The sequence below is a fragment of the Hemicordylus capensis genome, chromosome 6, assembly GCF_027244095.1.
Source record: "Hemicordylus capensis ecotype Gifberg chromosome 6, rHemCap1.1.pri, whole genome shotgun sequence".
Taxonomy (NCBI): Eukaryota; Metazoa; Chordata; class Lepidosauria; order Squamata; family Cordylidae; genus Hemicordylus; species Hemicordylus capensis.
In genome coordinates this window covers 143,771,195-143,787,671 of record NC_069662.1, presented here as the reverse complement: position 1 = coordinate 143,787,671, position 16,477 = coordinate 143,771,195, and the positions used below count along the sequence as shown (strand labels likewise).

Here is a 16,477-nt window from a genome sequence, read left to right as displayed (position 1 = left end):
AGTGGCCAATAATCAAAGATGATGGGAGTAGTGGTCCAACATCCACAGGAAGGCTGTAGTTGTGCAGCCCTGGAATAGAGGCATAGTTGTTGGTAAATACGCTCAGATGCTGACACTTGTAATTTTATGCCTGATGGTTGCATTTTTAAAGATTGTTTTGGTTTTTAAAGATTGCCATCTTTTTGATGTACCTCTCTGTTTTATGGGTATGCCTCCAGTTGGTGACACTGTTAGCCTCTTACAACTCAGAAAAAGTAGCATGGTCAGGGGCACTCATTACATCCAAGAGTGATGAGGGAGGCCCCGTTTGGAAAGAAGATCGGCCGGTACTGCTCTGAGCAGCGCAGGCCATGCTGACTCTCCCTGCTTAAAGGCAGGGAGAGCCGTTCCGGCCATGCTGCCAATGCAATGCAGGCCAATCTCTCTCCTAAACGGGGTTTCAGGGACCCGTTTGGGAGGGAGATTGATCGGCCCCGCTGCATTGGCAGTGGGACCAGGAGTGGCTCTCCTTGCCTTTAAGGCAGGGAAAGTCGCTTCAGCTGTTATTATCCCATTAAATATCCAATTATTTAATGGGATAAATAATTATCCTATTATTAATGGGATAATAAGTCCCATTATTTTGTTTGGGACTGAAATAATGCCCCTGTGTCTGATGTCAGATGCGGGGGGCGTGTCTGGGGCCACGCTTGCGGCCCAGGTTCTTTGAACCTGTTCACCCAGTGGTGGCTCCGCCCCTTCTCTAGCCACTACACTGCATTGGCCATGCAAGCAAATATAGTATTGCTATACTGTATAGCAATACTATGTGATATGCAAGCTATATATAGTATTGCTTTTTCAGTTTAGTAATGCTGAACTGTGTAACTGCTCATGTTTCTGTACATTAAATGTTTTCATAAATGCTAAGTAACAAATAATGTATTTTCATATAAAGGTATTTCTAATGCAAATAGGTTTATTGCAAGATAGCTTTTTTGTTAGATTACTAGTTTTTGTTGTATCTTTGCCAAGTATATGTATAAGAATAAAGCTTTGTTATTTCTATTTTCATTTCTATTTTCTATTTCCTTTTTGTTAGAATTATCTATTCATCCACCTATCTATATATCTGGTAATGCTATGGGGCGTTTTAAGCCCCATAACTAAGGGCCTCTACATGTCATAATCCAGTCAGGAGCTGTGCGTGTTCCTGATTTTTGATCATCTATGAGGAAAAAGCAAGATAGGAGGGCGGAGTAGTGACTGTGTGGGAGGCTTGCGCTGGATGCAAGGGCTCTGTCCTACCCAGCAGCTGTGCCCAGCTGTTGAATGAGGTAGGCGGAAAAGCCCTCGTACCCAGCACAAGCTTCATGCACGATCACTTCCTCCGCCTCCTATCTTGCTTTTCCTGCACAGATGATCAACTGTCAGGAGCACACACAGCTCCTGAACATGGGGTAGGACAATGTCCTACCCTACTGAGGATTGTGTGAACTGAACTGTCTTACTGTTTCACCAGATGTTTAGAGACATCTAATGCTACTTTTCATTTTGCTGGCTATCGTGTCATTGAATGTATTGAAGTCATTCACACAATCAAAAACTATGTTTTACCTGGGTTTTGGTTGTGTGGAAGCAAGATTAGAGGAAATCCTGGGTAGAAGTAATTGTGTGGAAACAAAATAGGAGGAAAACCTGGGTAGCTTTTCTTCCTACCTTGCTTCCACACAATCACTTCTACCCAGGTTTTCCTCTTACCTGGCTTCCACACAACCGAAAATTGAGAGCATACACAGCTCCCAAACTCAAGGAGAACACAGTTTTTGATTGTGTGGAATGACCTCATTAATTACTGTTTTTTTAAGTCATTGAGCCAGGTCTCACGATCAGTGAGACCCAGTTCTTGAGAGTGCGCAGGGAGAGCGGGCTAAGTCCTCTCTCCCTGCACACGAGCAGGGAGGGAGCCCTGGCGGCTGGATCGGCCGCCCACATGATTGCCGGCTCCGTGACAGAGCCGGTGGGGACTGGGGACCTCGGGGGCTGCGCGGGGGATGAGCACGCAGGGCATACTGGGGAGACCTCCGGAGCTGGGAGGTGGCTTTTTGTCTCCCCTCCGGGGGGCTACTCACTATCGGGAAGCCCGAGTTTGCAGAGCGCTCGCTCTGCAAACCCGGGCTTTGGGGAGGGCTACAAAAGCGGGCTAGCCGCTTGTAAGCCACCAGGCTCGCCTGCGAGCCCAGTGGTTTACACGATCAGCAAAAATAGGGCTAGGCTCTCCTAACCCAATTTTTGCTGATCGTGAGAATAGCCCCATTGTCTGATTTTTGAGCGAGTCCTAAAAGTCTCCTAAAACTCAGCGGAGAAGTAGCTGTAGAGGCATTCTTGAGAAGGGCTTTCTCTTTTTGCTTTCAGCCCACCGAGGAAAAGGCTTTTGTGACACCTAGGCAAGCAGTTACCAAGTATTTTAGATCTGTACTCTTGTGTTTTATACAGTCTTTAGATGGCCCTTTTAAATATGGCCTGGAAAAGCACTCAGGGTAATAAAATATTAACAGAAAGCTAGGACTTGGAAAAGCAGAACTCTGATTAGTAACTGTTCTCCAAATTTGCCATACCTTTCCTTTTCTACTATTTCTATTAGTCTATAGAAAAAGATAAATTCATGCTCACACACACAAAAAAACACCACCCTAAAACAATTGAAATAAATATGGGAAAGAGAATCAACAGCAGATAAAAGGCCAAGTGAAGGAGATAGTGATGGTTAGGGGGAGGTGAGTCCCAGGGGTGAAATGATAATGTACATTGCAAGGAGAAAAGCAACAGTTCTGGCAAAATCTACTCTCCCTAATGCCTATTACATATGGTAAGTAACCTGGCTTCTCTTTTAATCTTAGTAAAATGAGTTTCCAGTGAACTGAAGTAAGTACGTGTGTATATATATCTTTGTCCTATCTGTCAGTCCAGGGGCCTTCTTTCTGTTTTAATCTCTCTCTCAAAAAACAAAACAAAACCCTACAATAAAATAAAATTAGGAAAAAAGTGCTTCAGATGAAAGTATGCTATAAGACCTTTGGCTTCATATTTTCCAGATTATCAGAGCTGCCTATTGCTTTTCAGGGGATGAATTTTATATCCCATAAGACTCTCTGAACTCTCTGAATGTTTCTGGTGATTTGACTTTTTCTAACTAGCATGCCAAAACATTTAGAGCAGTATATAGACTCCAATACTCTGTTGTTTTAATGATGTGGGTGAATGCTTCTCAAACTGGTCTTCAGCTGAACTTGTGTGCCTGGTGACCACAGGGAGAGCAGCCCCATTAACTGTTATCCTGACTATAGACCAGGGTTGTGCAACCTCAGCCCTCCTGCGGATGTTGGCCTACAACTACTATCATCCCTCACTATTAGCTAGTGTGGCTGGGGATGATGGGCGTTGTAGTTGAACAACAGCTGGAGAGCTGAAGTTGTGTAGCCCTTCTCTAGGCCTTTCCTCTTACCCACAAAAGTCAATGGATCAGTGTTTAGAAAAGGGGAACATTTGGCAGTCAGGATGGTAATTGATAGGCAGGAAGACAAACTTATCCCACACCAGCGCAGGGGCAACTATGGCCCTTATTAAGATTTTCCCTAATTACAGGCCTGTCTCCATTTTCCATACCAGCTAATGGAGCAAGTGCATCTCTGCTGCCATGTAGATAGATAGAAAAGGGTCTGCAGTCAGGAAAGCCACCCAATCGGCCCACTGCTGCAGTTTGCATGTGCCAAATCATGGAGCCAGGACATTTCCACTCAGCTGCTTTCCTGATTGCAGGTTCTTTCCCTTTCTCAAACTTGACTTCTGTGGGAAAAGGGGAAGGTCTGTAATCATGGAACCAATTGAGCAGGCGGGGGGGGGCACAAGGGCCATGCTCCAGACCCTCTTGTCCCCAGGGCAGAGCGGACGCCACATTAATGGCTCTTCTGCTTCTCTTTCCTTCTTTTTATTGCTTCTGCTGTGGTTGTCCTCTGTTACATAGGAACATAAGAAGCTGCCATATACTGAGTGAGACCACTGGTCTATCTAGCTCAGTATTGTCTTCACAGACTGGCAGTGGCTTCTCCAAGGTTGCAGGCCGGAATCTCTCTCAGCCCTATCTCGGAGATGCCAGGGAGGGAACTTGGAACCTTCTGCTCTTCCCAGAGCGGCTCCATCCCCTGAGGGGAAGATCTTCCAGTGCTCACACTTCTAGTCTCCAATTCATAAGGGGACAAGTCATGCTTGCTACCACAAGACCAGCTCTCCTCTCCTTCTGAGGCTTCTCTGAGGCATCTCGCGTCCTGCTCTTTGCTCCACCTGAGCCTCGCTCCCTTGTGGGTCAATGGCCACATTGCGAATCTCAAATGATTTACACTGTTTACATATATTTGTTTATTGCATATTTATCCTTCCCTTCCTCCAAGGAACAAAAGGTGGTTCTATGTTTACCCAAATCCAAGTCTAGGTTTCCCCAAGTTTTTTTGATGTTAGAAATTGGGGGCAGGGAGATCTGAAATTCAGAATGCTGTTCCTTTGGGGTAAATACAGGTATAATCTATATTTAACCTCTATTTTTAAAGGGGCTTATCTTAAATTCAGGGTCTCTTCAACTTTGGCCCTCCTGGGAGTAAAGCCATGTGTGTAAAGCCTCCTGCAGATTGGAGAAGCCCTGGTATGGATGACCAAGCATTTGGTAAAGTGCACATGGCTCTCTGAATCCTTTCCAAAGTCTTAGTTCAGTCCTAGACCAGACCTGCTCAACTTTCCCCACCAGCTGTTTTGGGACTACAACTCCCATAATCCCTATCCACCGTGGTCAATAGCCAGGAATTTTGAGAGTTGTAGGTAAAGGTGCTCTTACCCCTGACTTCGGGCCTCCACGTCCCTTGAGGCCCCCGCAAATCCTCTTCAGTCTGTCCCAGGTGGTGTGGCCACCCAGCTGAGCATGATGATGCTTAATTTGCAGTGGAGGGGGCCTCCAAAGGCCTGGAGGTCCAGGCTCCAGAATTACCTAAGTGCACCTCTGGTTGTAGGCCAACATCTGCAGGAGGGCCAAAGTTGAGCAGCCCTACTTTAAAATATGCAGGACACCCATTTGGACCCCTGTTTTGTACCCACATTATTTAAATCTGTTTGCTCCTATGCTGTGAATGAAAAAGGAATATTTCTAACCAGCTCACAACCACTGTTTTCTCGACTGAAAGAAACTCACTATGTCACACTAAGAGCATTTTTACATTTGAGACGCAAACCAACTTTGGCTTAAATCATCCAAAATTATGAGTGTAAAACCTACATTGGCTGTGGTCTCTGTTGAGTCTCTTCCCCATGTTCAATCCAGCCAAACATTCATAAATAACACACACGAGGCACAAAAGGCCTCCCTTGTAGCACTGGATTTTAAAAATCTGATCTCAGTCATTGACTAATATCCCACAGTTACCCAACTCAATAAATGGTGGATAATGGGCAAGCTGAAACAAAAAAATGTCTTTAACTTTCCATGGCCTACAAAATACTGTAATGTTAAGATTGCCGGTTATTGAAAGGCTCTAAATGCGGTGCCATGCTGATTAACCATTTAGTTAGAGCCACCTTTCCATAAATGCTCCTAAGAGACTGTAGAAGAGAAAGCAACCAGCAATGGATCCACCTTCCCCAGCATATTTCCTGTTCATTCTTGGGATTAGCAAGCATCTTGGCTTAATGCATCCTCTGATTGCATGCCAATAGCTAAGTTACTCTCCAAAAGGGAATTTCCCATTGTCCATTTTTGGATGGAATCTGTTCACTTTCAACCATGATATCAGGGGCCAATTTCTCTTTCAGCAGCATGTACATTCCAAATATTGTGTTATCCTTTTGTTCCTCAAGAAAGCTAAAGGCGCTCTGGACTTGTGGTAACTATGAGTTTTAACCCTAATTATTTTTGGATTGTCCCATGTTGTCTTATTTATCCCTTAACCGGACGAGAAGCGTTTTCACAGGGGTAAATGACACGTATAAAACAACACACAAACCTGGATGCCTTAAATGTTTCCAGTGTTTGATACAGTGTTGAAAGCAAAATGCTGGCTGCATCTAGACTGATTTTTTTTTGGATGCATTTCTACCATATGTTTTTATTCAAGACAATTTTTGCTTTTATGTTATATTATAAAAACCCTGTAAAATGTTCTTTTGGAGTATAGCTATTATTCCTATCCTCTTGCTAATTAGAAGATCACAGTACAAGGAATTTGACATCTTTTTGGTAAAACAGCATCTGGAAGAACAGAGATACTGAATTGGAAAAGTGCAATCTAATTTCTAGCATCACTCAGGAAAACAATAGGTCACCAGTGGGATGGGGGAGACAGCGGCTGACATGTTCCACAGCATAACGCAGATGGTGCTGAACTACCCACACTGCTGCAGACTCTTAAGAAACTGCCAGCAATCTTAGACTTTTGTGCAAGAGTGCAGATAGTTATAGCAGTGTGCCTGCATTCAGAGGATGCTACTTTCTGTATTTCTTGCAAATGTGCAAGACTGCCGGTGGTTCCTTAGGGGCCTGCAGAAGTGCCGATGGCTCAGAATCATCGATGCTACACTGCAGAAGATGTTGGCCAGCACCAATAGTAAAATGATGCTTTTAATTTCAAGCAAGCTAGGAACCATTTGATCTTTGTAAAGCACACCAGGTTTTATGTAGCTCTCAAGCTAATTTTGTAAGAGCATTAAGTATTTCATATTCAGTGCTTCTTGGGCAGCAAGCTACTTAAGAAAAAGTTGGGTCCTGCGTAAGCCAAGGCAACATCCCTCCACTCAGTGATTCATTCATCATCTGTATATATGATGCATGTGCTTTTCCCTAGGCAGTAATTATATCAGAAACTGACATTGGTGAAGCAGTCCTCAGAGACACTGAGAATCCTAGAGACAGACTGGGATACTTCCTGCTGACTTATGAGGAAACATGAGTATACACTGCGTGTATACACTCAAAATAAAAATAAAAAGTTACCATTCTTATCCCAAAAGTGTTTTGCTAATTCACTCACAGAAACAAAAGTGGAAGCATTGAAAATTAGTCCTAGTGTTTTAAAAATATATGTAGAATTGGTTCTTGTCTTGTCACTTTCCTTCTTGTCATACTAGACTCTTGCAGAATGATTATTTGCCCATCAAACTCCTTCAGTGTTGAAGCTGATTGAAGGAAGGTGATTGCCAGCACTGTTCCAAGGCTGTGAAAACTGCTTCTTCATAGAGATGTCTTCTTTACATCTCTGCTGTACAGCACTCGTAAATTGGCAGTTTGGAAAACCAGTTGCTTACAAGGTCCATCCTTTCCCTCACTAAAATCAATAGAAAATGTTATTTTTAGTAACTGGAAGCTGGTTTTTTCTTCTTCACTTTAAAAAAAAAAGCGTTAGTATTCGCCAGTAGAGTGAAAAGAGTGCTGACTTGGCGGATGGGAAACCCTGGATGAAATCCCCACTCAGACATGAAATGTTTGCAAGCCACTGTCTCTCCACTGAAGCTCCCACCACTTAAGGCTGCTAGGATCATGAGATTAAAATGGTCAGGCACCTCATATTCTTAACACTGCTCTGGAAATGCTTTGTAACAATTGCTGTTATTTTTTTTTAATTTTTACATTTATATTCCGCTCTATATCCAAGGAGCCCAGAGCAGTGTACTACATACTTAAGTTTCTCCTCACAACAACCCTGTGTAGTAGGTTAGGCTGAGAGAGAAGTGACTGGCCCAGAGTCTCCCATATCGCTGAATGGGGATTTGAACTCAGGTCTCCCCGGTCCTAGGCCAGCACTCTAACCACTAATAATAAATGTAATAAATAATAACACAACAGAAAAGACGGCATTTTTAGACATCTTTCCATAGTCACCAAAAAGCTTGTAACTGACCATTTCACACATTAGACGGAGGGAAACTTGGGTCAAACAAAGCTGTTTCAGCCATTCATGACTCACTGGTGACTTTAACAGTATGATTGATTGATTCATTCATTCATTTTATCATATTTTTATACTGGCTGATATGTACATCTCTGGACGGTATACAACATTAAAAATCCATTAAACACAATAAAAACAATCTCATAAAACAAGTTGTTAAAACAAATTATTAAAATTAATTCCAGTTAAAAGCCTGTGAGAACAGGCACGTGTTGGGGATCTTCCTGAAAACAAACAGAGAAGGAGATGCTCTTATTTCAACAGGGAGCATATTCCAAAGCCCCGGGGCAGCCACAGAGAAGGCCCAGTCCCGGGCCACCACCAAAGAAGCCAGCGGAAACCATAACCGCACCTCTCCAGAAGATTGTAGTGGGCAGCAGGGTTCATGGCAAAGAAGGCACTCTCTTAAATCAATGTATTTATAGCATTCTTGTTTAACCTTTTGATGTTTAAAATATCTTAGGTGTACACTGAACAGTTCACCTCAATGTGTTTTAAAGAGCCATACCTAGAACAGGAGGTATTGTTGATTCTTTAAGAAAAAAGAAGCTGTGGACCTGATCCTGACTGTGACTGTAACAAGTGGGAGGGAGAACATAACTCTTTCCAGTATTGGTCATTGTTTTAGGGATATACCTATAGCCATCCTGACTAAACTACTCAGTGGATGCCCCATTGATATTAAGAAGACAAGTTAGTATGACTAATGTCCTATTAATATGACTTCCACTGAAGTCAGAATGTTGGCAACTGGAAGATGTGACGTAGTCTTCGGGGGGAGGGTTAAATAAGTAAGTAAGTAAATAAGTAAGTAAGTAAATAAATAAATAAATCAAATAAAGGAAGAGTTTTAGAAAGACTTTTCCTGGGAAGAAAGGCTTCTTTTACTGCTGCCAAATAACATGTTGAAAAATACTGGGCAGCCAGACTAAATTATTCCTGAGTAGTCCTATAGAGTACTAGTCACCTTAAGTGGTGCAGCGGGGAAATGCTTGACTAACAAGGAGGTTGCCGGTTCGAATCCCCGCTGGTACTATATCAGGCAGCCGCAATATAGGAAGATGTTGAAAGGCATCGTCTCCTACTGCGTGGGAGGAGGCAATGGTAAACCCCTCCTGTATTCTACCAAAGAAAATCACAGGGCTCTGTGGGCGCCAGGAGTCAAAATCGACTTGATGGCAACCTTTACCTTACCTAGTCCTGTAGAGTAACTTCTGAGTAGTATCTTGGTCTGGATACTGCTCACTGTTTCCAGTGAGTTTGGTAGAATGAATTGGTTCCCTTGGATGAAATCATCAAAAAGTTTATTACTGGAAAAATTATTGTTGGGGTTCATCCATTGAGAACCTTAAGGAATGCAAAAGATCTGCTGTGAACATGCAGACTATAATTATAAATAGCCGATGTTTTCCTTGTTCCAAAACGCCAAACTTAGGGCTGTACTGTAACCACCGTATGTATACTATGTACATGCATACTTTTGGTTTTGAATCAAGCAGATGAAATACATCTGCTCTTAACTCATCTGTAAGGTTCACAGGAAAATTGCTGCATGCCTCAGGGAGCATGTTGCAATTAGAGTTGATCAGAATTGCACTTCATTACAGAAACAGAAATAAGTGGTGACATTTCAGGAGTTGCATGGAGAGAGGCTCTTTAAAGAACACAAAGAGGAGGGGGAAACCCACAGCCAAGTAAGGCAGTTATTTCAGATCATGCGCTGAGCTTTTCTCTCAATCAAGCATAGAAATGTCAGAATCTTGTCTGTCTTTGGCTGACATCTGCGACAGCGTTCCAATGCTCTCTTTTTCAGCTGGATAACATCTACAGCTTGGGAACAACGGCCAAGATGAAGACTAACAAAGCATCAGTGCTACATGAGGTTGTTGCCAGTGAGTTCCATAGCCCTAGTGCTTGCACAGGGAAACAGTTTCAACTAACACCATCTCCCAGAAGCAATCTCTGCCACATGAAAATATGTCCCTGAGGGTTGTGTGGCCACCGGGGACATATTTTCATGTGGCACAGAGCACCTCCGGGGGGAATGGGAGGTTGTAAAAATCCACCCCCACAAACACGAACTAAAGTGCTGCTTTAGTTAAAGCGTCTCGTATAGCACTTTGTCAGTCTGAATGTCAGCCAATGTTTATTTCCTTAGCAGGTAGGAAAATGAATCCACAGCATTAGCAAATGCTAACTGATTGTGAAGGAAAAAGTAAGAAGCTGATTGGATGGATAAAACCCTAAAGGATTCTAACTAGGACGAAGAGTTATTTTGTGTGGAGGGCCATACCTCAGAGGTAATGCTTTGTATGCAAAAGGCTCAAGTTCAATCTCTGGCATCTTCAGGAAGGGTATGGAAAGACCCATGTCTGAAACCCAGGAGAGTTGCTGTCAATCAGTGTAGTAGACAATGAGCCAGATTGTCTGGCTCACCATAATGCAGTTTTATATGGTCCTGTGTTGGTTTTCTTCCCGACTCACTTGGGTCATGACAATCCTTTCATGTAGTATGAACACACCCTTGGCGTTGGTCCATTGCTATCCTCCCTGCTCATAATGTGCTAAATCTTTTTAATTATGCAAGGACTCTGCTAAGAGCGGTTTAAGTAAGGCAAATCCTGATTTTTATTCTGCTGGCTTGATCTAGCTGACCATACAATCATACCTCCCTTTGAAAGCATCTTGAAGTTCTGCAGTTGTTTGATTCTGTGAACTTTGTGCAGAATTCGTGCAAACCTTTTAAAAAATGAATTCAAGCAAGAAAATTGAATGTTTTTACAAGTTACGTCTTGAAGTCAGAGGGTGAAAGGTGACTGGCAAGACGCTTATTCTGTGCATTAGTCTAACACAAATACTTCCTGAAGTATAACCTGCTTTGATCTCCATAAGCGCACACCATATGTATGCAGCTGTGACCCCTCTTTCAGCCACTGGAAGGTTTGTGAGAGGTCAATTTATGCTTTTATATTTAGCAGTTCATAATTTCATATAATACTGTAGCAGTATGAAAAATATGCACGAGAACTGAGTGAGAACAGATTTTTTGGTGGTTTGATTCAGTGTCGTTAGGGTGGGTTCAGGATCTTGAGCGCTGCAAGCTGGGGTGGGGGGTGGGTTTTTAATTAAGGCTGTGTCCACTTCAAAATACCTGAGGCCACATTAAAAGTTCAGGAGGCTGTCCAGAATCTGAGGTTCCATGTTGCTGCGTTAAGCTAAGTACTTAAGCATTTGTGTCACGGACTTGCTGCCACAAAATTGCAACAGAAACTGGGAACAACCATTTATTGGTGGAGAGCAACAATTTTCAATAGGCATTCTGCCATGTGGTTGTTTCTGTACTCAGAGTATTTCCATGGGGGGAGAATTTGGGCTGGTCACACAGTAAGAGTAAAACTGAGCTGTTCAGCTTCAGAAAGTTGGTTACAGGCCAGGGCTGAAAAGAATTCATCTTAAATCCCAACCTTGAATATTTTTGCACCTGCAGCACATGCAGGTCATATTTTTAACTGTGTCTGCATAACATCATGTTTTGGGACATTCCACCGGTGCATTTGTTGGCACTCCCCATCCTGTGCATTTATGTGCCGCAGATATTAGGGTGAACGAAGTGAGATGCTTCCCATTGGCCTGCGTGTCGGGTTCTCCCCAGTCTCTCTGTAATGCAGCAGTTCTCAGTGACCATTGTGGCTGGGGACAATGGGAGTTGTAGTCCAACATCTGGGGGCCCAAGTTTGAGAACTCCTGGAGGCTTTTCAGACAGCAGGCTTTACTGCGGGTTTGGGGCATAACGGATATTCGGACACCAAAAGAGGATTTTTTTTACCCTGGACATAAGTATCGGGCGAGGTTCCAATATGGAGAGAAAAACCTGAATCATATGTGAAGTGCCCTCAAATATTGCATGGACTTTGGGGTAAATCTGGCTGTTATGTGAACGCACACCCACCCTCCCAAAGTAAAGTCGTGGTAAAGTCGCCATCTGAAAAAGCTCCTGCTGTAATGTTTAGGCAGACTTAACTGGTTTGTTGTTTCCTTGTGTTTCTATACCCCTAGCAATACCCAGTAATGTCAATTTGGAATGGAGAAGCACATGATGTGGTGATCTTCACCAGGGCCAGCTCAGATTGGCCAGATTGGCCCCGACAAGGGGCGCCAAGGACTAATGGGTGCCAAAAAGAGCCACGACACGCTCACAGCCAAGGCACCCCATTGCCCCCTCCTATGCCAGGCATGCCCCTCTTCTCCCCAGCCAGCTTTCAGTTAAAGGCTGAGGGGGAGGGATGGGAGAGGGTCCAAATGGATGCTCTCCCAGGCAGTGGCCCCGCCCATGACTGGGAGCTGCTTTCCCTCCCTGCTTCTTGGGAAGATGAGGGATTTGAGGTTCCCCCCCTCCCCAAATCACACGTCTTCCAGTGGTGGCTCCTCTCTCCTCCCTGGAGTTTTGATCTTGCTTTAGCTACCACAGCTGATCATCCACCTGCTTCTAATATGCCCCTAAAATTCACCCGGCTAAAAGTTAAAAGAAAGAAATGTGTGTAAAGCGGCTACTCTCGGATCCACAGGATTCCTGTCCCTCAGTTCTGGGGAGACGGCAGGGGAGATGATGACCACCGAGAAGGGCATAAGAAACATTTGCATTTAAACTTCACCAAGCATCTAGGAGTTTGTGAGGATTTGTTATTTTTATTTTTATTGTGGTGAGGGGTGTGGCGGGAGGGAGAGAAGGAATACTGTATTGGCATGAAGCACAGCAGGATCAGTCGAGGAAGCATGTGGTTTGCAAGGAGGTTTGGAGAGTGAACAGGGACTGGGGAGGCCACTGCGCTATGCCTAGCAGCAGCAGCAATAGCAGAGGGTAAATGCCCAGCTTTTCTGGAGCACCGTGCTCGGCCAGCAGCTCCTAACCTCCCCTCTCTCTGCCTGCCTTGCCTTGCCTGTCTCTCTCTCCCTCTTCCTCCCTCCCTCCCTCTCTCTCAGTATATGTAGTTCAGAGGGAAAAACTGGCCCCATCCCCGGTATCAGTCCTGCCCCCTGTGTCTGATGTCAGATGCAGGGGGCGGGGCTTGGTGGCATATGTGCGCTTCACACACACATTTTTTTAAAAAAGGGCACAGGGGACTATTTTGGCCAAGGACGCCAGAACACCTTGAGCCGCCACTGATCAGCACATCAGTGATGACATCACTGATGTGATCACATCACCACATCACATCAATCTGCTGGAGAATTGCGGGGAGATGGGAAAGCATTTGGCAGAGGAGTTCCACTTTTGGTGGCAGCCTCATACTGAATGTCACTGCTAGCTCCATCCATCCATCCATCTATCTATCTATCTATTTATCTTTGTATACATCCCCAAGCTCATGTCTTTGGGCGTTTTACAACAAATATAACATTACATGCAATTGCTGAGGGCATGCTCCCTCTCCCCTACAACAGGTAATCAGAGGCATCTTGCCTATGAGGCTGGAGGTTACCTATATCCAGACTAGTAGCCATTGATAGACCTGTCCTCCATGAATTTATCTAAACCCCTCTTCAAGCCACCCAGGTGGTTGGCTGTCACCACATCTTGCGGCAGAGAATTCCATAGTTTAATTATCATTGTGTGAGAAATTACTTTCTTTTGCTGGTCCTAAATTTCTGGGCAACCAGTTTCATGGGATTTTATGGACAGTGGGACATAAACAAGAACAGCAAGACAATGAGGCTATTCTCACGATTGCCCAAAAGCGGGCTATGGGAGCTTAGCCTGCTTTTGGGCAATCGTGTGCTGCAACACGGGCTCCTGGCAGCTAGCCTCTAGAAATACCCCTCACCTTAGACGAGGTTAACAGAGTGAGTGCCGTGGCACGCGGTGACACACGAGTAGACTTCCCATGTGCAGGGGTCTCTCCAGGATACCCAGCATGTTCACGTGGGGCATCCTGGAACTTCCGGGGGTCACACAGTCCCCAATCCCAACAGCCCCCGCCAGCTCCGTGACAGAGCCGGCAGTCATGTGGGTGGCCAATCCGGCCTCCCAGGGCTGTATTTGGATCGTCTGTGGGGAGAGTGGGCTGAGCCTGCTCTCCCCGCAGACCCAGAAGAAGCTCTTCTCACTGCTTGTGAGAAGAGCTTCAGTGAGTCTATTCCCATGATCCCTGGAAAACAGGCTAAGGGAGCTTAGCCTGCTTTCCAGGGATCGTGGGAACCACCGGGCCTGCAAGCGAGCCTCGTGCTACCAAGGCGGCTAGACTGCCTAATTCCCCCTCCCCTTAAATGAGGTTAACGGGGCGAGTGCTCCATTAACCTCATTTGTTTGTTTGTGTGTCGCCGCAGCGCATGGTGACACACAGGTAGACCCCTGACTGGGAGGCTACAAGCAACCTCCCCGGCTCAGGGGTCTCTCCAGGATGCCCCCCGCACTCATGCAGGGCATCCTGGAACTTTCAGGGGCCATGTGGCCCCCCGATCCCCACAGCCCCTGCCGGCTCCATAACAGAGCCAGCAGTCGTGTAGGCAGCCGATCTGGCCACCCAGGGCTGCCTTTTGATATTCTGCTGAGCCCGCTCTCCCCGCAGACCTGGAAGAAGCTCTTCTCACGAATCGTGAGAAGAGCTTCTGTGTGTTGCACTCAGGGATTATCTAGCCCAGAATCCATTCTTTGACCAGTGACAAAGGGGCTATTTCCACGACCAGGCAAAATTGGGCTAGGGGAGCCTAGCCCGATTTTGCCTGGTTGTGGGAGCAACCAGGCTTGCAGGCGAGCCCGGTGGCTCCCAGGCGAGCGCTCCACAAACCCGGTTTTCAAGATCGTGAGTAGCCACGGCATGGCTCCGCACCATGGTTACTCACGAGGAGACACCCCCCCCAAGGGGAGGTGAGAAGCCGCCTCCCGGCTCCAAGGGTCTCACCAGCATGCCCTGCACGCTTGCGCAGGGCATGCTGGAGCTTCCGGGGGCCGACCGGCCCCTGCTCCCCCCAGCCCCCGCCGGCTTCATCACGGAGCTGGCAATCGTGTGGGCGGTCAGTCCGCCACCCAGGGCTCCTGCCCTGATTGTCTGTGGGGTGAGCTCTCTCTCCCCACTGATCGTGAGACCCAGCTCAAGATCTGGATGCTTCAGTCAGGACATTCATCAATGACAGAATATATTTTCTCTTATGTACTCTCTGGCATCTTCCAACACTTAATGGCATAGAAGCAACCTATATGAGAAGCATTCTAACAGTCACTGACATGCTTATCTTAAATCTGTCTGTTTTGCCCTTTTTGGAATTCCGTTCTAGTTTTGGCTACTTTTCCTTGTGTAAATGGGCTGTTGCGAATCCAGCCTTGAAAACCTAATTTCAGATCTGTAGAACATATGGCTATTTTCATTCATTACTAGATGTGTTTCTGTAGGCATGTTATTTTAAAATAATTTATTTTCAGGATAATGGTTTTGGTTTGGAGTTCATTCTCATTTTAGTTTTTTCTTGCATTTATTTATTTTTTAATAAGCTTCTGCTGAGTATGGCAGGCTCTACGGATGAAACGCTTCAGGAAGCAGCGGCCGGCTGCATAGCAAACATCCGCAGACTGGCTCTAGCTACAGAGAAAGCAAAGTACGGCTGAAACTCCAAGCAGTTTTTAGCAGCTCCTGAGATGTTTTCTTTTTTAATACTACACCATGCTAGCTCAGAGTGGGAAAATACTGACGTAGAATACCTTGGAAATATGTATTTTGTGTGATGTTTAATAAAAATGGGTGAAAGAGGAATAAACATGAAAAAAGCAGTGGAAAAGTGTCAGTGACTGAATCTACTACATGGGTGTGTGTTGAGTTTTTCAGTACTTTATCTTTTCCAAAGGTATGCTAGTGGTTTTTGCCATCCAAAAATATTGTAAGGTTAACAACAGTGCCTCTCCAGTTCCTTTTCAAATACTTTGTTCACATGTCATGGGCATACAATAAAGATGTTTCCCCTTACTGTGTGCGGTTGTGCTGTCATTCCTGGGTGTCTCGAGCAATTCCCTTCCTGCTAAACCTGTCTAATCATTCTGTCATTATGGTTTTGCTTGTTTGCACTTACAAATCTCCAGAGAGGGCTGCACACACATGCCCCAGTTTCACATCTGGAACTATCCAAGAACTTCAAACAGATGGGATTGTGCACAGACTTCCAAGACTTCCCCAAATATCCCTTTAGAACCATCAGCACCAAAGATATAATTTAATTAGATTTGAAACACATCATGTACACGATTAAAAGACTAAGTGTTAATGTTGACAAGCAGACATCTTAAATAGGGATAAAATAAATGGGTATTTTGTGCTTCTATCTCATTGGCATTTCCCACTTCTTACTTGGGGTACAGCTATACTACAGACTTATGATGGCTTTGTGTCAGTTTAACTATCATGGCTTCTCCAAAAGAATCCTGGGAATTGTCGCTTGAAGTGGCTGCTTAGAATTCTCTGGTTGAGATCCCTCGCTCCCCTCCCAACTCTCATGTTTCCCCAATGAAAAAGCATGTCTGTTAACAT

The 16,477-nt window shown here is 44.9% G+C and overlaps 1 protein-coding gene across 9 annotated transcripts in view; it reads left to right on the top strand.

Annotated features, from left to right (window-relative positions):
* ODAD2 (outer dynein arm docking complex subunit 2) overlaps positions 1-15,919 on the top strand; it is a 139,540-nt gene extending 123,621 nt beyond the window's left edge. For 6 of the 9 annotated variants that reach the window (XM_053264150.1, XM_053264151.1, XM_053264155.1 and 3 more), the window contains one exon: positions 15,451-15,919. In XM_053264150.1, coding sequence (XP_053120125.1) covers positions 15,451-15,564 — 114 coding nt within the window. In that variant the 3' untranslated portion in view covers positions 15,565-15,919. Of the gene's footprint in view, positions 1-9,777; positions 9,857-10,122; positions 10,167-15,450 lie in introns of those variants that run through there. The other 3 variants (XM_053264152.1, XM_053264154.1, XM_053264153.1) reach the window with 3 other exon arrangements.
* The last annotated feature ends 558 nt before the right edge of the window (positions 15,920-16,477 follow it).